Raw genomic sequence first — 25,679 nt, 5'->3', positions numbered from 1 at the left:
TGGCCTAGTTACTGAGGAGCTAGTGAACTCTTCCAGTCTTTGCACTGATTAATACAATGGCATGGTTTTCACTGGAGCTTGGACTTTCTGTGTTTGGTGTGTGGTATGCATGTTTTTCACACAGCTTTGACATTTACGAGTGAGACATTTGCCACGTACACAGTAATAAGAAACACTTCAGATCTCTAAAATGCAAAATCAGAAAATTGTAGCTAGCTTTTTATTTCCTTCACACGAGACAGCCCTGCCTCTTCAGTAGGAAGTTGTTCGTACCAGATGCATCCTTTAGTTACTAAATCACACAGTTCAAAATGGGGTTCTCTTCATTCTGTTCATCATGAAGGTGGTAAACTTCAATGTCCGCTGAACATGGAATACCTGTTTGCAAAATGTTTTGGGTGGATGTTGCTTTTGCTTTCATCAGAAGGCTGAAAGAAGAACATAAGTAGACTCCTAAACAGAACTTTGCAGTAAAGCCAGGAAACAGGTTATCAACACTTAGGCTGTTCTTATTGTGTCCCTTATCATAATTGACAGTTTGACGTAAAACTGGGTCACATGACCACCAGGGAGGTATGTAAATGGATAAGAGGTCACCTTTCACATATGCTTGCTCGAAAGGAAACACATTTAAAGGAAGTTTCAGTCAAAACAATGTCAATATGCAAATGTTAAATTTTATGGGCTTTTCTCAACTAATAGAAGCTATAGCACAGTCTCCTATTACACTTTCCAAAATACGTATCTACTTTCAGTAGTCATCACAGAAGCCTGAAATGAATCTTAGTCTTAGACAGTCACTCTTTAAAAAGGAGAATAAAAAAACCTGCTTAGATATTAACCCATAAAAATTATTCAGACTATGATTAAAGATCGAGCTGTTGACTGTGGGTTTTTAATGTATGCAGAATTTGCGTACTTAAAACTCTGTAGGATGGTTGTGCTTGGAAGGTGCCCAGTTTAAACTGAAAAGGCCACTATACTGAAATCTAGCTCTCGGGTAGAACTTCATATCAGTATGTCTCACAGCACTGTGAAATGCAAACCAAAATCACTTCCCTGGCGTTCTACAGAGGGCAGAACAGGAGCAGGGAGGTGGATGACTTGCAGGCAGGTGGAGGAGCTAGAAGAAGCACTCAGCCTTCTGCTCTGCTTCTCCCTTGGCCTGTGGCCCCTTCCCATGATGCAGCTGAGGTGGATGAAGGAGTTGTACTGCCTCCCTAGAGAAACACTTGTGCTGGGCTTTGTGCTTCATGAGTGTAGCAGTGAGGGTGTATTGCAGGGATGAGAGACCGCTGCAGCTTCACATTTCAGGAAATGGCTGGGCTGCCTGTGAGGTGTTCCCATCTACTGCAAGGCTGGGCATCCTTTTCCACTTCAGAATACAGACCCATGTTCTTTTTCTGGGTGGTTAGGTGAGAGAGCAGTGAAAAAAAAACATTGATAATGTTTTGTGGATGGAAGGTGTTACTGAAATGGGGTTCATGTGGCTTGCCTTGCTGAAAATGCCAAAGCTGTGGGACTGAAGAGCAGGCCTGTCCAACAGGCTTCTAGGAAAGACTTTTCACCATGTCACATAACAAATCAGGCCATTTATTTTGCATTCATAGCTTATTTTTGAGAAAGTTAGTGATGTTTTTCAGCATTTATTAAATGTCTCATAAGGACTATTTCTTTAGTCCCTCTACTGAGGAATTTAAGTTTTCTCAAGTAGCCTTCAAGAAGTTTCCTGCCTCTCCCTTTCACACATCCTGCAGAGAAACTCTTTTAGGTAGCTTACTGTGGGTGAGAGTGAACGTGCCTTCTCGTCTCCAGCTTACACTGTGGCATGATTTTAGAGGTCACCTAAGTTTCTCTGAGGACTATAACTAGCCAGAAAGCTTTCAGCATAACACCAGACTACATATAGGACTCAAAATACTGTATTAAAGTGCCCTACATCCTTCCAAAGCTTGGTATTCATGTCAGGTCTGTGCCCCCAGGCTTTCCCTGCTGGGCTGTCTGGACATCCTCCGAGGGCAGTGTTCCCACCGTTGCTGTGAACAGACATCTTCCATCAAATGGCGCCGGGGCTTGTGGAGGTCTTTTAAGCTTCTCCAATCTTTTTACCCAGAAAGGACTAAACGTACATGAGGGATTCAGACAGAGACTTTGAATGTGATACTTCAACATACTTTCAAAAGTGTATTTCTAAATCTTAGACAACCTGATCTCTAAGCAGGAGTGATTTGGGAGAGGAAATTTTATGAGGGGAAAAAGAAAACGCATTTTCCTGGCAGGTTAGTTTTTAAAGACAACATGGCCATTCTGTGAGCTTGCTGACGAGTGTGGAGCAATAGTTTTTAACACTGGGAAGGTGGTTTTCAGCACAGCTGAGGCAGTCCCGGGCTTATCACAGAACCCATTGTCATACGGACCTGCAGTTCTTCAAGGTATTGTCAGCACCAGAGGTATGGCACTGTTGGTGCAGTGAATAACACTGCAGTTTACACTAACTATAAGTCTGGTGTAGCATGAATCTTCACATACATGTGTGTGAATGTGTCTGCAGCACATTTATAAAATCCACGTGTTTTATTACCATTACAGTAATTAGATGTAGATGTATTAAGGTATATATGACTGTGTATAGTATGAAGTATGTCATTACCAACATTTATGAAATAGGTTTGAAAAGCTCTTTTTGGAGCTTTCTGAATGATAAATTTAACATATTAACTGTATATATGGAAAGTTTTCATAGAGACTGTGGCAAGAATATAATGATTTAGTGCAGAAGTTGATTTACTAAAATGTAATGTGTGAATCCTTTAGTCTTTCCCTGGTGGCAAGTGCAATCAGGTTCTATAGCAGGCTGTGCTTACCAGATTTTTGGCCTAAACCTGAGTGCATAAAGTTATTTGGTAACACTAAGTTTTTGATTTTAGTATTCTTTATGGTTCTAATCAGCCAAAGGGCTTTTATTCATAGATTTTATATTTTGTGAAAGAAGAAAAGGCGGGGGGTGGGGAATACCTTTCAGTCTTGTATTTCAGCTGGAAGTGAGTTTTTATAGCTAAGTTATAAAGCTTTAAAATATTTATCTGTAATGAAGATGATGACATTTTAAGGATTATAGCAGAAATACATCTACTGTACGTTGAGTAACTGAGCTGACATATTTTACTGTCTTCAATATTAAAATCAGGTTTACAATACTGTTTTGTATAGTGACTAAACCAAATATTTACTTACCCCTTTCTTTAAACATATTTAATGTATTATTCACAGTTACCTCTAGCAAACTTTTTGACTGCATGTTTCCTTTTCTGGTTAATTTCATGTGGTTTAGTCATGCTTTTAATGGCCTTTAGAAGGTCCCTTGGAGTTCTTTAGATAACAAACAAGAAACAATCCCTATGAAAACATCGGAGACTAACATTTCCATTTCTCAGACCTTAACAGCAGGAAGCTTACGAGTCTAACAGCCAGACAGGGTCAGGTTTGCAATATTGTCTTGTCCTCAGCATTTGTATTTTTCAGGAAAAGATTGCAATTAATTGTGCTCCTGTGAAAATAGTTTATTGTAGGTTTTTTGCTGTAGCCTGCACTATTTGTGAATATGGATAGAGAAAACTAAAATGCATTGAATGCAATTAAACTCAGCAACAACATTATCTTCAATTCAGAGTGGTGTAGCATATATGTACTGCAGTTTATATACAGCATTTCTATACAGAGGTTAAAACGTATGTTTTCTTCTCAAGCCAGATCAGCTCACTTTCTTAAACTTAAAAATAAGCAGTATATCTTTTCAATAAATCTGCTAACACTGTAGGCCAGCTGTTAAATAAACAGAACTATAGAGGGTTGCTTGAACAACCCGTGAAGGCAGAACTGGTGATTTGAGGATCTGGGAAGAATTTTTTTCAGCTAACATTTAGTACATTCCTCATTATATTAAAATGCAATAAAGTATTTTAAATGCTATTATTGTGAGTCTAAAGCAAGATTAGATTATTTTATCACCTCTTGCTAAGTAATACCACTGTCAGTAACACTAGATTAATAAACTTCAACTACAAAATACCTTTACCCTTCTGAAATAGCAAGATAAGGACATACAGTTTGTTTAATTTGGGCAAATTTTCTATAAATTGCATGTCTTCTATGTTTCACGAAATGCATGCTACAAGATATTGATTATATTTGAACTTTACTTAATACACATTATATAGAACATTGCAGCATTTTTATTTCCTTTCTTAAAGTATCTCACTATTGAATATTAACATTTCCTTTTATTCCAGCTCAATTTGTAATCTAATAATGGCTAATTGTTATGTGCTAAACACTAGTTACTCTTTTATGCTTTATTAATAGAGGAGTGTATTATCTTAAACAAATCTTACTAGGCATTTATTTCTCAGAATAAGTTATTTTTCTTTGTTTGTTTGTTTTCTTTTATTTTTTAAAGTTACTTCTTGGGAAAGTAAGGCTTTTGCCATGTACAGTACTAGTTTGCATGTATTCATTTAAATACTAAAAACTGTAGTACTGCTCGATCCATATCTGACTGCTAGGTTTCAATTGACAGCTGAGAATTTGTGACTGGACCATGAATCAAAACGGCAGGCATTTATACCCCAGTGCCAGTGAGGATACATTGGGAATTACTTGGCAAAGGTAACATTTTAATTATTTCCACCCCTACACCACCTCTAAAAAAGTTGCATTGAGCTACAGTATCTGTTTTAGCAGGCCTCCAGAGGAATATGTGATAGCATTTGACCAAAACACGCGTGTAACATTTCTCCCATACACATTCAGGTTATCTTTAGTGTAAGCTGAATTTAGAAACTACCTTAATTAAGCACCTGGAATGACAGTTCTGTGCGTGCTGTCAAATGCAAAGGGTTTGTAAATTTAAGGCAATTAGGCTTTAAAAATGAAAATTTTTTTTTGCAGAATTAGAGGTCATATTTTGGGGGGCTTACTGGTTAAGACAAAGAAAATGGTGCTGTTAGAGGTATAGATGAGTGTAATAATAAATGTCTGAGGTGGTGGTGGTTTTGGACATTGAATAACCATACTATTCATAGAGACTTTTCTGACTAATTGGCTGCTATAGATTTAGGTCACTAACATGTACATGAAGGTAAGATATAAATCATTTTATTTCTCAACTAAATAACATAATAATTAGGACTGATTTACACAAAATAGGGTTTCCTTTTGTATGAAAAAAAGCAAACACAATAAAACCCATTAACCTTTGGTACATTAGTAAATTGCTCATTATTATCTTTTACATCTCTTGCTATATAATGAATTGTAGTAACAGTAGAGGTGTGTGCATCTAAATAGGTGTGTAAACAAATTAGCATAATTGTGATACATCAATTTTTAACCTCTTTCATGTGCAGGATTATCTGCAGCACTCAATGCCTAAGGGGGGTTGTACATGTAAAGCCTGTGGGTTGGGAGCCTGTCAGATGAAGTGTTAGCTACTCACTCTCAAAATAATTTTAAAAACCTCATGGACATTTGTGTGCACATGAAAGTATGCACTTCTGAATAGTGTGTGTGAGTGTGATGCGTGTATGTATTATGTACAGAATGCCTTTTGATGTACTGTATCATGCTATGGATTGCTAGAAGGTTTGTGAATTTTGAGTGTCAGCTTGGAAGCATAACCATGGAATTTTAAAATTGGTGCTGTTTACAAATCTGAAGTTTAAATGCCTTGAATATTTTTGCTTTACTTTTCCTTTTTGCAATTTTTCTGAAATAATGTTTAAAACCTGGAAGAATTGTGGCAGAAAAGTGAGGTGGTGTCATTTCTTCCCTTATAGATGAAATGGCACAATGGAAAATTAGCTAATGGATTCACCTCATCTCCTCAAGGGCTGTGATTCACATTATAAATCCCCATCATGCAGTAATTGCCACAGTTTTCAATGTACTGCCAAGAGTGAATCCAAACTGAGCTAGTATAGCACAGAAGAGGTGATTTATTCTCCCACTACAAAGGGTGTTGCTTTTTCAGGGCATTGACAGGAGTTAGGAAATTATATCACAACTGCCTGTCTATCCTTGAATGATAGGAATATCCTTGAATGATTTTAGTCAGTCATCACTTGAGCCACCTTTAAAGAAATCCCAGTTTATATGGGCTGAAGCACTGTCCCAGAGTTTTCTGAATTCTGTTTTTCAGTACCCATCACACAAGACCCTTGGGCATAAATTATGAAAAGAAAGGAAAAGGAGGAAGAAGATTTCTAGGCGATGACAAGGAAACTTTGGTGATGAATACATGATCCACTCACCTGTACAGACACAACTGTTTTGCAGGTTTCTCCTAGAGTGTCGCCTGCCACTTTGACCCTAGCAAGATACCAAAGTGCTGCCAGATGAGCTTGGGCACAAATTCTGCTATGGGCATCTCTTTACAGGCCTAAGCTACGCTTACTTGGCCTTGAATTAAGCATAGCAGCCTTTGAGGACCAAGAGAAAAAAAAAGATAGTTTTCCCTAAGTAGATGGCTTTTAGGATTTGGGCTCTGGAATACAACATCCTGCAAATCCCATGTAGGCGAGGATCTAAGAGGAAGAATGGTACCTACACAGGCTAAGGAGCAGTGAGCCCTTCTAACGCTAAAATTGACGCTAAAAAAAAGAACCCATTGGAAAAGGAATTGTTTCTTGTTGGCAAGAAATCTATTCTAGTCCAGACAGTCAAAGTTTCCCCTGCAAAATGGTTTAATAAATGTTTGATTGTGTGATTTCCTCAAATCTGCCATGCTTATTTTCGTGGTACTCGATCTGACCTTTTACAGCAGGCATTTGTGGTTGTTTTAAGTACACTGACCTCAAGAAGGTAAAAAGTTGGCAGTACCTCAATGTTAGCTGTCCTGTCTCTACAGAAATCAGGTATCAGAGGTAGCCAAGCTGAAAGCTTTGTCATGCAGCATTGTTGGCGAACCACACCTTGGAAACTTGGGGAGAGTGAATGATGATAAAACCTCTCTTATTTCTGTGTTCTTTGTCTTATTAGTAGTTGCCTGTCATACCTGATAGTAGATATGATGCATAGATTTCAAAGCATGATACATAGATTTCAAAATACATTTTCTGAGTTTTTCTTTCCTTATAAAATTATGTATCTGTTGGGGTTTAAAGTCCCAGGTATAAGAGAGTAGTGGTCCATATGCAAAAGACTGAACTTTGCAAAAAAAAAGAGAATATGAGTAATACAAGACAAAAAAGTCCACAACCAAACCCACAAAACTTCAAGTCATTGATGCACCATGTTCTTAAAAACCAGGAGACTTGCAAAGAATCGTGATAATAAAACCTAGATTAATGCTTTGCTTAGCTGAATTAAACATTCTAGTATCTTTAAAGGAAATACTTAAGTAAAATATCCTGTGAGCATTCTAAAAAAAAAAAAAGGAAAAAACCCCAGTTATTTGGTAAGGTGTTTGGAAGTAGCAACTGTTTTGCTCCTGATACCCTAACCATCTATAATTATTTTTTGTTGCTGCTTATTTACAGCATTTATGGTATAGATATATATATTTTATTATGTCTGCCTAACTTTGAACAACATTTAAGCACATCAATAGAACTAAGTTCTCAAGTAATTTTAAGATCTTTTAGGTAATTTTTTTTTCTGTACATATGAAGAAGATACTCAGAATCCATTAAAAAAACCCCACCCTTCTTTTTTCATAACCACAGTTCTGTGATAATAACTGTTTTTGTAGAGACAGAAGGTGAGGGGAAGCTGTGAAAATCTGTAAGGCTCGATTAGGAAAATGCAGTCTCAGTCGCTATGTGAGAGCAAAAGCATATGCAACAAGTAAACTTAAGCCATGAGTGAGAGTGAGAAAAGGGGTGTGTGTGGGGGGTGTGTGTGTGTGTGTAAGTCTGATAACATGAGCTTCAGCCTGAATCTCAGCCACTTATTATGTCATTGATATTAATTCCAGTGGGACAACTCATAAAGCTGGTATGACGGGTCGCTTTTAGAGCATGTTGAGTATTTGCAAGTCTTGCAAGCAAATTTTCATTGCCAAAGTGTACATTTTAACTCAGCTATTGACAAATATATTGTTATTCTCAACTATTGTTATATATATTCATTTTTTTAACAGTCTTTCTGTGTTAGTTTTACGGGTTAACTGTTACTTTAACATTACATTTACACTACCCAGGCAAATGTACTAGGTTAGCATTTCCTGCTTTCGGTCTGTTATCTTGACACACAAGCATAGTACAACAGCTGTTTTGTTCCTGGAGATGCTGAGGGGAGCTCTGTTCTCAGAGTGCTGGATTTCCTTCTCAGATCTAGCTATAGGGGTGTTCGTCTTTCTAAGTATCATTTTTTCCCCCCAGTTCCCCTCCGGGTTTATGATAATAATGCTGATAAGGCAATCAAATGGGATAATCTCTGATTTGTGAAAGAAATAGGGGGGGAATGGAGAACAGGTGCGGATTGCTTTTGTCACATAGTACCTTGTGTAAGTTTGGTATCAAGCAAACATATAGCTAAAGTAACACAGTCAGCAGCGTTGCTGTGGCAAGCACATTTTGGCAAACACAGACACCTGGTAGTGGTTCATACCCTTCCCCATCTGCCCCTGCCCCACTCCAATACCCCATGGCAATGTTTTGGAAGTATCAATTCATTACAATGTAAGAACAAAAACATTGAAGTATCCTTATTGTAAAAGTATTCAAAGAAAGAAAACCTAATGATTTCTGGTCTTTATCAATTTAAATTGCTACTTCTAATAGTTTTGCCCAACTCCGTAATGCAGAAAGATGTGCAGAACATTATGTTTCCTCTCCATCTAGGCAAACATCTTCAGAACACTTCCTAAGAAATTAATTGTATTCAAGCCAGACTTGCATGCTGCCATCCCACAGGAAATGGGTCAGCAATCCATTAAGATGCCATTAGATAATCTAATTTGGAACTTAATCTCTAAATTAACCATGCTCCATACTTGAAGCATACTTGAGAGAAAGAAAAAAAGTTTATGTTTGAATCGATAGGGGAGCCGAAGCGTGAAGAAGGCTGTTTGTTTTTTCTGTAGCTGTGGTCACGTCTCAAGCTGTCTGGTAACCAGGAGAAACCAGACATGATGTAATTCCAGATTGAACTTGAACTTCAGGGACTTAGAATGGGGGAACAATGGACCATAGGAATCAATAATGTCCATTTTCCACATGATTATGTTTGGAGTTTTAAGTTAACCTTTATGGGAGAAGCAGCAAGATTTGCAGTGTGACCAAAATGAATAAGATGATCCAGAAGCAAGATGTTAAAGTAAAGAAAACAACTTCAGTAATATTTTGTGAGCAGCACTGCAGATTCCAGCAGGATTAGAAAAGTTCCCCCTCTGCAGTGAACTAGTTGCCTGTTCTGAGCACTCTTTGTTCACTTAGGTAGGACAAACTTAATCTTATGTTTCCTGTCAGATGATTTTTGGCAGCACTGCTAGGGAAGGAGGAGCATATTATAGACAATTCCCAAGTGTAAACTGTATCTTTAACCCCTTGGTTACTCCAGTTTTCTACTTCTTGATCATCTTACCTCCAAGTGTTTCTTTTGAAGCAGCTAAACTACACTGTTGGTTTTATTTATTTTTCGGTGCATTTAGGATTATCTGCATTATTATTTAGTCATGCTATTTGATAAATAAACTTTTAGTCATGTTTTAAAAGGTGCTAAGGTAAAAAAATCTAACAGATTAAAATTGGAAATGGTAATATCTGGGGGGAAAAGCCGTGTAGATGTAGAAAGTGGAGAGTCATTTTTTCATAGGTGATCCAGTGGTCTCTGGTAACCCCAGCCCATGTTCTCCATGGTCTGGCTCTATGGGAGGCAGCCCTCCACTTGGTCATTGCCCCCTCTGCGCACGTGCATGATTGCAAACCTCCTTGAACCCTGTTCCTGCACCAAACACTCATGCATGCTTGGTCCATAGCACAGCCCGGACATGCACTATTTCCCTGGGCCCTTCCTCTGCTGTGGATTTTCTTTGTTAGTGGTGGGCTCTGTGGCCTTTTCCTGATCTTTCCTTACCTTTTTTTGTTACGCTTTAACACAAAGGGGTCTGCAGGTCCTTACAGAAGAATTCTCTTTTCCCTTTTCTGGGCATAAATCAGTAGTTCTTTACCTCCTCCATCTGCTAGATGGGTGGTATGTGCCCGCTAAACTATAGAAGTTGTCCTAAACTAAGCTGAGATATATGTAATATATCTCTTGGAATAAATGCTCACCTCAAAGGTGAAATTTGGCAGCTGTTTAACCGCTGATACCTGTTTAGAATGGTAACAGAAGTACCGCATTAAGTAGCTGCCAGAGGGGCGGTTATTCTTTTGGCAGAAATGCACAAATGGGAATTTAGCCAGAGCACTGAGGTTAGCACAGTTGCATTTCCAGAGTTCATATGATCTTAACAATTTGAAATGGTATAGTTCCCTGTACTTGTGGGGGCAAGCACTTAGCACAGAGACAGATGAACCTTGCTTGGTGACTCATGAGTGCCACTTAGAATCATAGAATCAAAATCATAGAATGGTTAGAGTTGGAAGGGACCTTAAAGATCATCTAATTCCAACCCCCCTGCCATGGGCAGGGACACCTCCCACTAGAGCAGGTTGTTCAAAGCCCCATCCAGCCTGGCCTTAAACACTTCCAGGGATGGGGCATCCACAACTTCTCTGGGCAACCTGTTCCAGTGCCTCATCACCCTCACAGTAAAGAATTTCTTCCTAATATCTAATCTCAATCTCCCCTCTTCCAATTTAAAACTGTTACCCCTTGTCCTGTCACTACACTTCCTGACAAAGAGTCCCTCTCTGGCTCTCCTGTAGGCTCCCTTCCGATATTGGTAGGCTGCTATAAGGTCTCCCCAGAGCCTTCTCTTCTCCAGGCTGAACAACCCCAGCTCTCTCAGCCTGTCTTCATAGGAGAGGTGCTCCATCCCTCTTATCATCTTCGTGGCCCTTCTCTGGACCCATTCCACCAGGTCCATGTCCTCTCTGTGTTGAGGACTCCAAAGCTGGACACGGTACTCCAGGTGGGGTCTTACAAGAGCAGAGTAGAGGAGCAGAATCACCTTCGTGACCTGCTGGTCACGCTTCTTTTGATGCAGCCCAGGATGCAGCATTTCTCTTGACATCAAAAGCATTTCTACCTTTTCTGTCCAAATACTGACCTGGCTTGATCTGATCTACCTTGCCTTACTAGTGTGTTCTTGCTGCAAGGAGGAAATACTGTTTCAGGTGTACTTTCTGAATGGTGAAATACTCTTACAGACTTCTGAAGCTGTAATAGAAAGAAGGTAGTAACTGGTGGAAAATAAGAATCTTAAAATCCTTCAGATTTACTCAAGTCTGATTTGATTTATTTTATATTGCATTTAGTTAATTGTTTAACATTATTATAGTCTTTATGTTATTATAATCTCCAAAGTGGACTGTATATACATAAAATGTTAGTCCTGCCTGTGGTCCATTCCAGTAATATTTTAATCAGAGGTTCTTGAAACAGCAATTATCTTTAAGAGGAAATCATGGCAGAAATCTTTATTGAATTAACATGTGAAAACTGTAATGGAAACTATAATGGAGAATGTTAACCCTGTAGGATGCTTGCAGGATTTTCCTTTGTTATTTTATTACATTTGAACAGGTAAATACATTATACTTGCTGTGGGTAGAGAAGGAACTGATGACTGTATAACACACCTGATAGTCTAGTTATAGTGAGAGAAAACTGTTTCTGGTAGTGAAATTACTTAGAGGTATAGTGCTTCAGGAAGGTGGTCCTGCACCATACTTTCTCTCACGAAGGCCCCTAGTCTGAATCTCACAGCAACAGCTGATGTTGCTTCTCATGTAATTTTCTTCAAAACTTAGCATAGAGCAGTGTTTTTGATGTCTCATTTCATATTCCAAGGGACAGGCATTTATATTATAACCGCTGTCAGTGCAGGGCTCGTGGATTTCCTCAGGAGCAGCGAGCTGTAGAGTGGGGTAGACCTGCTTTATTCCACTCATACATACAAAGCTTTTTTACCTGAAGGAGAAGCCACGTGGGCAGAGGACATGTCATTAACTTCTGCAAGGACAAGCAGCGTACCTGTATCCTGGGTAATGGAAAGAGTTTTGGCTTCCATATGTCAAGGCACTTAGTGACAGCGACAGAGCACTGCCTCTGCTTTTGTGAAACCGAGGGCTGGAAGTTTACCTGGGACTTATGCAAAACTGCTGGATGGTGTGGTGAAGGGAAAGGCGTTTTCCCATTTTCCACCAGCGTGAACCCCCAGACAGGGTTTGCTTTGTAGTCAGCAGTAACTGCTGCTTCTGCTAGGATGCTCTGCATAGAAACTGTAGATGGTTTCCTTGGCAGAAGCTAAACTCTGCAATGCTTGCAGAAGTCCCTTCAGAGTGGGTTTGAGAAAGCTGACAGGGGACCTCACTCTTCTGGGCTTTAAGTCTGGCTTGGCTGCATGCAGGAGCAATGGGGAGCTACAACACAGGATGTGCCTCATATGGTAGTTGAAAGTTCCGTTAAATTTACTGTAAATGTAATGGGGTATGTGGGAATGTTGGATAGACGGCCATACATATGCAGCTTAGCAGACTCAGAGTTGGTTTTTTGCTGCTTGTTTCACAGCTGTTCTCAGACCTTTGTGCTGTGATTAGTGCTATTCACCTCAGTAACTTTCATTCAGGTTTCCTCTTTTTTTGCAGTGGTATCAGGACTTGGGGTGGCCTGAGATAGAATTTCATCAAACGGCAGTATGATAAGCTTAATTCCTAAAATACAACCTGAGCTCATAAAGCCTTGAAGATCATGGCTTAGGAAGTGCTAGCGAACAGAGGGGAAGGCTGCCAGCGGGGCCAGCCACTGCCCAGTGGGTGCGTGTAGATGAGGGACTTCAGCTCACCTTGGCGGGTGGTAGAGCAATGGCCTTTCCAGCCTCAGCAGGCAGACGCGGGCGTGTAGCTGTCCTGGCCCAGGGCTGCTCTGTGTCTGTGTCCGTGTCCTGTTCTGCCGTCTCTGGCGAGCAGCAGGAGGCTCTGTGCCAGCGGCAAGAGAGGCTTCCCAAACGCCTGTGGGATCTGCACAGTGTTAACGTGGGAGATTTATTGCTCCCTGAGGATGCATAAGCAGCATTGACAAATTTGTTGCAATCCGCATTTTTGTCATGGTCGTAATGTAAGGTGGGAGGCTTGAAAGGTTTAAATAAACACCTATATTAAATTTGTAGGTCATACGGCAACAACAGTCCTATTAGTCACTTGCTACGATGTATTTTTATTGAGCACTTCCCACAAAATCAAGATCTGTGTCTCCTATATGAAGTAGTAGATAAGAAAGCCGCTACAAATAGTAATTTGTTCTTTATCAGCACTGCTCTCCTTCACCCGCCGTAGTCATTAGAAGGTTGTCAACTTTAAAACAAAGAAAAAAGTCACATGTATATGTATCCAAACACTGAAGGGCACTGTAAACCTTCAGAAAGATAACCTGGAAGCTGTGTATTTAGCCGTTACAACAGAAATTGTTTCAATACCATGCTGACCTCACACAAAATTTACATTCTTTTAGTTAGTGTTCTATTTTGTTTAAAGTTGCTAAACACTGTAAATCCCATGTAACAGCACAGCAAAGAACTGTGCACTGTAAACCATATATTCAGACAATCCTGTCTGCAAGCAAGTCTGCTTGGGTTTTTTTATTTTTATTTTTTATTTCTAGTTCCTATTTTTACAAATCCCTGTGCTTGGAAGTGATTTGCATCGTGTCTGTTATTTCAGAATTTAATTCTTAACATGACTGAAATCTGAAGAGCAAGGAACAAAAAACGCCTTTTAAAGCAAATTGTGAAGGAAGATGAAGAATAAGTTGAAACAATTAAGCCTCTTAAATGAGGTTCTGGTATTGAATTTTTTTTTTTGAACCATAAGCTTTTCATCAGATCATATTGGACAAATATTTCATGCATAACTGGGTTTAAGTCTTTGTGAATATTTCAAGATTTGCAGTGTAAATCTGATTTTTGAATTTCAAAAGGGGTTATTTCTCCAACAACAGAATTCATTTTATATCTAATAATAAGTAGAATAAAAATAGAAAGAAAAATCTTTAATTAATCTTTAATTAAACATATTAGCTGATCTTAGATTTTGAAAATATGGGAGGATTTTTTTAGTTTAGTCTGGCTCCCTTCAGAATTTGACCATCATTGAGACAAGCAGGTCAGCAATTTTTTCCCCGTTTTTTGTGTGTAAAACAGAGCACCTGAAATTAATTGCTAGGAATCAAAATGGTAATTTAACAGGTTCAAAAATGTAAAGAGTATCAAACAGGAGTAAACAACAGATGCTGTTTGTGTTATTTTTAATATAAAAGACTAGAGGAAGACATCCCTTGGATTTGACAAAATAAGTTGACCTCTTTCTTTAGTGTTCATACAGCAGCAACTGAAAAGATCACATAAATCTGCCAAGTGAAATGTAGTTATTTCATACACATTTAAAATCTATAAAAAGGGTCTATTTTCCTTTTTACACCCAGTGCCACAGAAGTGCATCTGCTCATCCAGGGAGAGAGCAGCGCAGAAGGGTGACCAAAGACAGAGAAGGAAGAAAGCTTCCAGCATCCGTCCTCCACAAAATATACATATGTCAGACGTTTTAGTCTTTAGATGTGTTATCATGAAGCTTATCAGTCTAATCCCGATGTGTATTCCCAAGTAAACTGTTGTGTTTGTGGAAAACATGCACCGAGTGCAGAGAAAAACTCAATACAATGAAATGCGGGTGTTAGTTGTTTAGCAATGACTGCTGACATAATGATGCTGTTTCTTCTTCTGAATAAATTTACGAGACTTTAGAGAAAGTCCATTATTACTGGGTTGCCAGAAACACATCTAAGGAAGAGGCTGCTCAGGGTCTGCTGTGGGTACTGAATAGAGGCAGCTGAGGTCTTTGAGTATCCATCTTGCAAATACTGTTGGGTACACTACCTACTGATAGTTGGTGCTTGGTAAACGTGTGAATGCCATTGGGACTTAAGCTCCTCAGTGACAGAGTGCTTTTGAAATGATGAGTGAAGTTCCAGAGTCATTGGATTGCCTTTGAAAATATTTTCTTTCTCAGACATTTGTCAAAAAATGTATGGTACTCGCTGCTGCCCTTGACACATGGCTACCCTTGGCTGCAAGTGTTTACATGATTGGGCCCCGTGCTATCCAGTGTTCCTTAGGCCCTGATACCTTTTGGGAAAAAAACTGTAAAGAAAGCAGTTTTTTGAATATTAAAGGTCCTCTGTTCTCATGGGGACACTCACATCTCAGAGTCACATCTTGAGACTGAGACAAGATAAACTGCTGGGTTGTAAGAGGGTAGGAAATTGCACAGGAAGCTTATCCACTGAACCCTCATATTATGTTCTTGAGAAAAGCAAACCTGTACAATGTAGTGTATTTCAGTAGCTCTTAAATAACATCCGTGATGCCATATAGTGTCACTTGTATGGTTTAGTTGTGTCTGCTATATGTATTTGTGTCTGAAATTTTTGGAGGCTTACATAAACAAACAAGCCCCTTAGTGTAAGACAACAGTAATATTACTTGCAACTGAGATCAATGCAAATATTTTTCTTTCAAATACCTCATACTTTCACAAGGAAAACTGCGAAGTAGAATTTCAAGTAATATTCCCAACTATGGTTTCTTATTTTATCTTAAGTAGAGCTATTAATGATGAATATTTGCTTAACCATGATTCAAATTGATTGTGTTCTAATTTTTGCAACATGTTTAATTTGTGTTTTGTTTTTTCTCTCTCTTTCTCTCTCCTTCTCTCTTTTCCCTTTTCAACAGTCCTGGTACCTGGGCTAGCTTGGTTCCTTTTCAAGTATCAAACAGAACACCGATCCTGCCAACAAATGTCCCAAATTACGGTTTGAACATAATTGGAGAGCCTTTCCTTCAAGCAGAAACAAGCAACTGAGGGAAAAAAATAAAAAAAAAATAAAAATAAAATTAAAAAAGAAAAAAAGAAGAGAAGACGAAAAAAGAAACTGAAGCAAGAAGAAAAAATAGACCAGCAATTGCAGCTCTTACAATCACTAATTCCCTTATGGTTGAAACTGAAATGACATACAAAGGGTCGATGATATTTCACTGATGGGTAGAATGCAGCCCCTGCTAAGTAGCCTTTGTTATATGAAGTCCGCTGGGAAATAGATGTTCTGTCTCTGACAATATATTTTAACTGACTTTCTAGATGCCTTAATATTTGCATGATAAGCTAGTTTTATTGGTTTAGTATTCTTGTTGTTTACGCATGGGATCACTATTCCTGGTTATCTCACAAAACAAAGGCTAGGAGGCAGCAACAGAGCTGCAGGAGGACAAGGGCCGTGAGCCAGCCATTTTCTCAACACTCTGATTTCTAAATGTTTTAAAAATAAGCTCTGTAGCCTTTAGTTATCAGTATGGATTTATTAAACTTTGACCCTTTATTCAGCCTTTTCTAGTGTGTTATGCAGTTTGAAGTTTTCAATCGGTATGAACACACAGGCTCTATGGAAGAAATGCCTCTACGTAGGTAAAAGTGTTATCTCCTCATGCAACAGTAAAAAAAGAAAAGGAAAAAAGTGAACATTTTCCCCACTAAAGAAACACTTACAGAGGCAAGTGCAATTTAAAAAACCATATCTAAGGGGTCATCACTATAAGTCCTTCAGCCCTTGGACTCTAAATTGAGGGGATTAAAAATAGAAATAAAAATTACTTTGAACAAACTTCTTTTTCCCCTCAGTTTTTGAGGGCATTAAAAGGCATTAAATCAAGACAAATCACATCCTTGAGAAAAAGAAATCAATAGAAACACAGCACTTATGTTGGTTTAGCTGCTGCCTCCACAGAGGGGTAGAATTTATTTATTTAAAGTTACTGGTTGCATCAAGAACCCATAGGGTTTACACGTTTCTGTAAAATCTGCATCATAGAGACAAAGAGATAGGCAAATCCATGTCACAAGGGCAAAGCTTACCGTTTACAAACTGGTAATACCAGGATGGGGATATGTTATATTTAAATAATGCACTCTTAATGTAAGTTTAATTACAGGGTGCTGAAAACTTGCATGGTGCTTTCAGAAGTTAGCCTTGTTCAACAATTTTCACATATTGACAGTAATATAATGTGCATGGGCAGACATTTTGCCTCTATGTCTCTTTAAAAAAAATAATTAAAATACTCTTTCCAGTAATCCTAATTTGCACGAAGATATAATGTCCACATTACGTGCCTTGCCTTGAAATCTAAAAAAATGGAAAAAAAGAAAAAAAGAAAAAAAAACCACAAAAAAATTGACATCACTACACTTGTTTTGCTGCATTTATTATCATTTTAAATCTTTACCATTTTTATGACAAAATATTTTGTACTCCAGATGGGAAAAAGTGTGACATCATGGATTTTTTAGACAGTTATACCTTTATCTCACATTTATAAAGCATATCATGGCTGTGTATAGTTGCCGCTTAAAAATTGTAATCGACCAGCAATATTTTCAGTATTTTGGTGTTTTTTCTATTAACCTTTCATGTTTTTCATCTTCCAATTAATATTGGGGGGAGGGGATACAAATTTATACGAATTATGCAATACCAAGTTTTGCCTATGTAGGTAGTGCTTTTAGCTGTATTGGTTATTATAGGTAAGTACACAGATTTAAAAGAAAAAAAAAAAAAAAAAAAGAATAATGTATGCTTTTTTTGTTTGTTTTAATTGACCAAAGTGGGTACTGCTATTTTTGCAGTGTGATGAGGTCCTTTTCTGTACTGAGAGGTGGACAGGGGATTTTTTTTTATACATACATATATATATATTCTGGGGTGGGTGGGGAGGATTTTTAACACTTTACAGTGTAGCTGTGAAGCAGTGCACCCTTAGCCAGGCAAGGGCTGCAAAGCGACTGTTCTGCCTACTGTGACAAACTTTCAAATCGGTTCCCTCTTTTTAACTTCCCACCTGGGGTGCAAGCTGAAATCATTTCTGGATTTAAAAAATAAATAATGAATTCTGTTGGAGGCAGACTTGACTTGAGGAAATTGTTTTACATTTTTTTTTTATTATTGAGAAAGAGAAAAAGAGAGAGAGAGACAGACAGAGAAAGAGGTCAAGACCCACAGTGAGATGAAGCCTTTTCCATACTGGCAAAGATACTGCATCCTAAAGTGTTCACGTTACACGTTTTTAGCTCAGAATGAGAAAGATGCTTGCTTTGTCTAGGAAGTGCACGTGCAGAGCAAAAATCTTTGCTGGCATAATTATTCCACTGACTCCGATTGACTCTGGAGTTGCTCCTGCAGAGAATTTTCTCCCTTAGTCTGCTTGACTTGTAAATACTCCTTTTTTTTTTTTCCTATGTCAAAACATTCTCCCTCCCCCCACCCACCTCAAGCTCATTAACTCACAGCATCTGAATTACAATTTTCAGCCTGCTCAGGCTGTGTCAGAGGTTTACAGTGTCTTCTCGTACAGCAGGTCAGAAGGAGAGCTCTGGACTGTAGCGCGGAAGGAATTTCTTAATGCATGGAATTAGACTATGATGTAAATAAAAGCGTACTTTTGGTAAAATCATATTTTGCAGATCAGTAGTGGGCCTGTTGCTGGAGACCTCTGATGCGCTGGGGATCTTTGTGATGAATGGCTCAACACAGGGTGAATTTCTCTTAAAAGCACTTGCTTTTATCGGGGCGTAAGCAGGGGAGAGTATAGACATGGGGATATGGGATACTCTGGTCGAAAAATTCATCCATTTCCAGTTTTCTCTGCTTTTTGGAGGTTTTCCTACCCTGGAGCAGCCTGGAGGTGCAGCTCCAGGAATAGCCACCCCACAGCACAGGGCAGTGGCACGCCAAAGTCAGTCCCTTCAGCATATGGAAGATAATGGGCCGTGGTGGTGGCACATCCCCACGTCTCCAGTAGGAGATACATGATTAGGCAGGGTCTGAATGTCTACAGAGACAGGAGCTGTAGAAGAGCAAATCCTTGAGATTTATCTATAGCTAAACTGAAAAAAGGAAAACCCCACATAAAAAGATAAGACACCAAAGGAAAAGTAAAATCAATTTTATGTTGCTCTTCCTCTGAGCCATGGAGTAAATGAAGTTGCCCACTAAGTACATGGCTGTTGAGATTACCAAAATGTACTAGACCCACCCAGAAAGCACCTCAGGCTCTGGCCTGGTGAAACAAGGTATGTGTTGTCCTTTTTGCATGCCACTGATACTGAGCAGTTTGGGAGCAGAGAGGAGTGCGGGGGGGGCTCTCCTTCCATAGTTCTGTTAGCAAGGTGTCCCCCTTAGGCTTTTAATAGCACACCAGGATGAAACAAACAAGTTCAGGCTTCAAAGTGTAATAGTCAAAATTATTGCTGCCCTTGTAGGAAGATGGATACCATTAACAGGGCTTTTTTGTTACCTCTGACCTCCTGTATGAGAAAAATTGTTCTTACAGATGCAATATTTTAAAGCAAACTGCTTTCTTCCATGTAAATGAAATGGGTTGTTAAGCAACTGTGGGTTTTTTCCACCAGCCTCTCTAATAGAAAAGCCTGTTTGGAAGAAAATTAACTTTTCATTTATTGTAGGTTTGGTTTTGAGTTGTTTGGTTTTGTTTTATTTTTTTTTAAGCTTGGCAGTCAAAAGTTTCAGATGAAATTGAGAACTCAAATCCAGTCTCTGGCCTCCTCCTTCACCAGGAAGTGTATTCTGACTAAATCGAGCCACCCCGTTCTATGTGCACTGTTCTGCCTTTATTAAGTTGCTTTGCAGCCCTGGCCTCATGGCTGTGCCACTGAAGTGTGTTTCCCCTGGAGTGACATGAACGTTTGAGGCTTGACTAAGGAAAAAAAAAAGGCAGTGAAGGAGACTGTACATAAAGACATGGCAAAAATATTAATTATAGCAATATAGTTGTGGGGTGATGTTCAGGTGGGCAGCTCCATTGAAATATGTGAATGAATCTGTGAAGCTGCAAGTAGCGACAAGAAAGGAGGATCTTCTGAATGAACCGCCTACCTTGTAGACAGTAATTTGTACACTGTATAGTTTTGTTAAGAATTTTTTTTTTTTTAATTAAAATACCCTTGTTTGTAAAGCTAACTTTTTAACAATTACAATGGAAATGCGTGTCATTTCCATTTTTAAAGTAAACAAGAATATTCCTTGTTTGGAGACTGGACTTGGGTTAAAACTCTCCAGTTTCTTAATTTATGTATTAAAAAATCTGTCCATGTTAGGAGTTATTTCGCAGATTCCTGTGCTTGAAAAGCATAGGTCACTAATCCTTTAAAAATGTAAATGGAGAAAAGTTATATTTTATGAAGGTTATTTTGTTGTATTTAGTACTGGAAAAGTTGGTTTTCAGAGCATTTCAAAATGTTGGAAGCACCACTGTCTTTTTATTAGTATATATGGCCTTTAGCAAAAGTTTTTTGTGATTGTTACATGATGGTATTTAAGATTAGGTTCACAGAGCAATTCAGGATAGGCAGAGAACTAAAACAGTACTTATGTCTCACATAGCTGTGTCCTCAGGGAGCAGAATTTCGGATTTGCAACTTGTAGCTTCATAAGGACTTAATGAAAGAGATTGCACAAGGACATACTCAGCTGTGACACCGGAGTGTGTTCTGTACCTAAATCTAAATTATATTTACTGTGTGAGATGATGAAGGCTGCAGAAAGTTATCCCATATTCAGTGTACAGTATTCACTTTTAATGAAACAACTCTCTTAAATGTTGCTGGCAGTAAGGCCCCAAGCATGACATCCAAAAGAGTTTACACGATCCTGTCAAGGTCTTTTGTTAACATTAACCAGCTGCATGCTCCTGGACTTTTTATCGGGTTTCTATAGAAAACTTTAAAAACTAAAAAGAGAGAGTAAATTCATATGCAGGCTAATCAAGCTAAACAGGAAAAGCTCAAAGTTGAATGTTCTACTCCATGCTGAAGGGGCTGAAAACTGCCTCCTTCTTATTTGCACTTTCTGCTATTTCCCCAGTTTTTTCTAATTCCTCAAAATTGTGTGGGTGTGGTGGAGCACTGCAGTTGGAGGATAACATGGACCACTGATTATGCCCTTTAACCCTGCACAATGACCTTTGCATCAGCCAAACTTATTGCCATGACAACTCTTTGTACTGTTTCCATGCCACAGCTCTGTTGGTCACATTGTTAATAGTAAAGGGGACAAGTTGGAGACGGTCAATTTTTACATTTTTTGTTGCAATTTTTTCTTCAATGGTTGTAAGTAGTTGTGTTTTTTTTTTTTTATGATAAAAGGATTCACTAGTTATTACTCTTTAGAAATATCTGTGTGTTGCAATTCAAATGTATGTTGAATTTGTGAAAAGGGCTTCAGTGCCACTAGCATCATAATATCCTAGAATAAGCCTTTGATACTTTTATTGCATGATACGTTAACAGTAAAACAAAAGGTGGCCTAAATAAAGAGAGCAGTGGGAGCTAGTGACACTAAAGCCAGTCTTTGTATTACTGTATTTTTGACAGAATGGTTTTGAAAACTGTGCTACAGGGACTGATGTGGCAAATGTATCTCTATATGCAGAAGGAAGTTTTTTAAGAAGTATGGCTTATTATGCATTCTTCATTGAGGGCATTGAAGTTGCATGGACTGATAAAAGTTGATGCAAAATGAGAAAGAAACAAAAACCAGCAAAATGTTTACCAAAAAACTCAAACAAATGAGCAGTGCCTGTTCAATTTCACAGTCTCTGTTGAGTTCAGTTGTAAATATGTTTCAGAAAACATTTTCTTCAAAAAAAAAAAAAAAAAAATCTACAACATTGTAGAATGTGAGGGGTTCCTCAGTCCCAGGCATAGGCTTCTCAAGAGCTGCATTAGATTATGTCTTCATCAAGCTGTTAATTTGTGCTTATATCATATAGAACTTTTAGTAAGCTGGGAAGAGGCACCCCATCTCAATGATATTTCTCTGAGAACAACTTTTGTAGGGCTGTGTGTTTCTTTAGATACATTTAGTACAACTGTAGGTGACAAGTAGTCAGTTATTGCTTGCTAGCTACACACCAGGGTTGATCCATTTTAAAACTTTTGGCATTTTTCCTCATACTGTAGGCCATAAATCCTGAAGGTTACATTTTAATTAAAAAGGAGGTGCGTGCACAGTCTTTGTGTAATGAACCTTCACTAGTAGGATGCATTACAGTACAGCTACTTAATTTTGGAATTAGGGCCCTCTGGCATCAGAGCTGTTTTTAGCCTGAGTGGTAACAAAGGTTTTTATTGTGCCTGGTTGGAGGATAATAATGTTCTTTTTGGTACTTTTTTTAGGTTACAAATGAACTCAACTGCCACAAGTTTTAAACTGGTGTAAATCAAGCTTGACTTAATGTGATTGTTACTGTTATATCCAGCCTATACTGCTAGCAGCTGCTCATACTGCAGTCAATTACTGGAAGCGGATATATTTCCTATGCAAAAACTGTTTAAACAATAAAAATGAGCTATGCTACAGACCCTGGTCTTATGGTGTTTGTGTTTTTTTTGTTTTCCTGAGAGTCAGAATTAGTAATATCTTGGAAACTAACTTTAAACCTTGTACCGTGATAGCATGGCAGAACTTACAGAGTTCTGTGTATACTTAGTTTGGATTTAACATGTTTGTCTGCATACATTTTGGCTTAGTGGTTACACTGGAAAAAGGAGAACAGAAACAAAAGGAGGTACAATCAGATAATCAGCTCAATTTAAAAGTTTATATTTAGTTTTAATCATCATGTTCCACCAGCTCTAGTAATTACACAGGTGATCTGAACTGCTGTTCTTGTGATGTAAGATTGAGCACGATAGCAGAAGGGCGGGAGACCTCTGTTTTCTTTCAATGTTATTGACTTGTGACAGACAGTAAATCTTTGATTTCTTAGCAGCCTTCCTGATAACATTTTCATTAATTATAGACAGCAAGAGCCAATCTTCTCAAAAGTCTTCCTGACTTTAGCAAGCTTTGGCTTGGGTCAAGGTCTTTGAAATCTACAAAAGAAAAATTGTTCTTCATACATGTGTATTAGCTGTATATATGGGATGTTTCATTCAACTCATGTTCCTGGAAATACATTCTTTTCTTCTTATACCACTAGGAATCTATAAACCAGTAGCAACAGTCAGCAAACAGCATGAATATGGTCAAGAGATGACTGGATCACAGTGTAAAGACTTAAACTGGATTAAATTAAAAACCTCATTTTTTGCCCCATGAAACAACTTTCCATCTACTTAGATGAAGATATTCTGCAGGTTGTGGCATAAGCATAAGCCAGTTTCAATCACTAGTGTGAAAAATGCAAAACGGTTTGTTATTTTTCCCCACTGGATTGTTTACACAAAGACCATTTGTTTATTAAGTGGACTCATTTTTCTGTGAAAGGCCCTTTGTTGTATGTGTGTCTCTCCAAAACAAATTGTCAGGCCCTGAAAGTTAGGAAATTCTACCCAATTGTCCTGCTAGAGGTTCCTTGAATGCTGTCATTTGGACATGATTTGAAAACTGACTTCAGATTCCATGTTCAAAACTCCAAAAGAGAAAACCTTCCTGCGTAACCCAGAGATGCTTAAATTCAGTCCCACCTCACTTTTCTGATAAGGAAATTCCCTACTTCTGCAGCCCCCTGGCAAAGCATCCTGCTGCTGTATATAACCCACCAGAACCCTGCAACGAGGGATGACACTTGCTGACATGACTTTGATCCTCTGCTCCGTGCATGCCAGCTTATCACAATAGTCCAGGACAAAGCATGGCAGCTGCCTGCATTTATTCATACCGCCAGTGCCACAGCCAGGGCTGCAATGCCGTGGTCAAGATACACAATGTTGTGCCTAGGAACACCAAGATATAAGGAACAGGAAGGAGAGCATGCAAAGAAGGCCATGACTTGCAACTTCATGGTGAGGGCATGCTGAGGGGGGAAAGCTCCTGATTCAGACCTTTCTGCTTTCCCATTTGATATGTTTTTGAAAAGAAATGGACAAACAGTCCGTGGACTGGTGTTTAATGTCTTTTTTTAAATTGCAGTGTTACTTCTGTGTGTTTTCCCATAAGCTTAAAAAGAAAAACTTCTGAAAAGAACAGAAATCTTGCCACCACATCCAAACACATGTGCAAGCTGCAATGTGCAGTGCCACCTCCCAGGTTTTTGCTGCTTAAGTCATTAAATGAAGTTGTTAAGTTATCTTTGCTGTGTGGGAGTTTCTTTGTGAGACTTATTTTTCTTTCTTTTATGGTTACTGACCTAAATTTATTTAGTACAGCTGTTGTTCTGTCAACTTCCCTCTGATTGGGCAAAGCTGAAAACAAAAGTAGTCTTGGCTTCTTGCTTGTGAGCCTGGGCTTATGGGCAACTGTCTCCTTGGGGATGAAGGCACTGAGTCCTGGGGGACGCTTGGGACTGTTTAGCTGCCAGAATCTGAGTCACATCCATGTGTGTCTATGAAGAGAAGAAGACTCTTGAATGCTCAGGACTGAACCAAAGGTCCTATAGGGAAAGCGGAGGAATAAAATTGCTCCTATCCAGGTAACCTTCATGCCCCTTCTCACATCTCCACTTAAAAAAACATCAGCCTTAAGTCTTTCTGGTAAGGTAACTACAGGATAGATAGGGTGTATTCGTCATCCTGAAAAATGGCAGGACAATGTCTACTGAGACTTAACAACAGAGCAGTCCAAGGCAAACTGTTGGCATTGTTGGTCAAAATTTGACAGATGCAAGCAGGATCTAGCAAAGGGAACTTCATTAGAAGTGCTATCCAACTTCTGCCTGACAAATACCTCATTAGAGCATCCAGTGATGGCTTTTTTAAGGTCCTTACCGGCATGAGATTAGCCACTATTACCAAGGCCGTTTCCCACAAATGTCAATTGACTGTGCTGCTGAGAGCTGCAAAGATCTATCCAAAGCTGTACAAGAATTCAAGTGTGTCTTGAACTCAATTTACCTTTTATGGCATTCACCATTATGTACTGCTCTGGTTCACTTTTCCAACTCTGTTCAGAGTACCACCAAGTTCTCCAGACAGAATGAAATGAACGACGTTAAAGGATACTACTTGCAGAATATGAAGCTTTAAAAAGTATGGGAAGTGACGGCAACACCACCACTCCTTCATCTCAAGATTGACTTGCAGTTGGCCTCTGCACATGCTATTACACGGTACTATCATGGTTTAGGGCGTACTGGCCTATTGCAGGCAACAGATCCTCTCCCCCCACTTCTCACTCCCAGGAGAAGAGGAGGAGAGATAAAGAGATTTATGAGTTTAGAAGGAACTAGACTACTTTAATGAAATATTAACAATAAAATAAAAAGTAAATAATGAAATAGATACTATATATACAAAACTGTATCGACTTCCCAAGATGAAGTCACTAGCAGGCACTGGGGAAGTCCCAGACTGGACTTGGCAATGGATGTAAACTGGATTCCAGCTCTGGAGGCAGAAACACACAGTTTGGGATCAAAGATAGATGATGATTGGGATCAAAGATAGAAGACAGATGAACATACAGATGGATGTGCTCCTTGGACATCAGTCATTGAAGAAAGAGGGTTT

At 38.8% G+C, this 25,679-nt stretch overlaps 1 protein-coding gene across 10 annotated transcripts in view; it reads left to right on the top strand.

Annotated features, from left to right (window-relative positions):
- Positions 1 to 22,584, top strand: part of NFIB (nuclear factor I B) — a 277,138-nt gene extending 254,554 nt beyond the window's left edge. For 7 of the 10 annotated variants that reach the window (XM_074166084.1, XM_074166081.1, XM_074166080.1 and 4 more), the window contains 2 exons: positions 4,577 to 4,665; positions 15,893 to 16,022. In XM_074166084.1, coding sequence (XP_074022185.1) covers positions 4,577 to 4,665; positions 15,893 to 16,022 — 219 coding nt within the window. Of the gene's footprint in view, positions 1 to 4,576; positions 4,666 to 15,892 lie in introns of all 10 variants that reach the window. The other 3 variants (XM_074166088.1, XM_074166085.1, XM_074166086.1) reach the window with 3 other exon arrangements.
- Positions 22,585 to 25,679: the final 3,095 nt, after the last annotated feature.

The sequence above is a fragment of the Numenius arquata genome, chromosome Z (genome assembly GCF_964106895.1).
Source record: "Numenius arquata chromosome Z, bNumArq3.hap1.1, whole genome shotgun sequence".
Lineage (NCBI taxonomy): Eukaryota > Metazoa > Chordata > Aves > Charadriiformes > Scolopacidae > Numenius > Numenius arquata.
The sequence above is the reverse complement of the archived record's forward strand: the minus strand, read 5'-3'. Positions and strand labels throughout refer to the sequence as shown.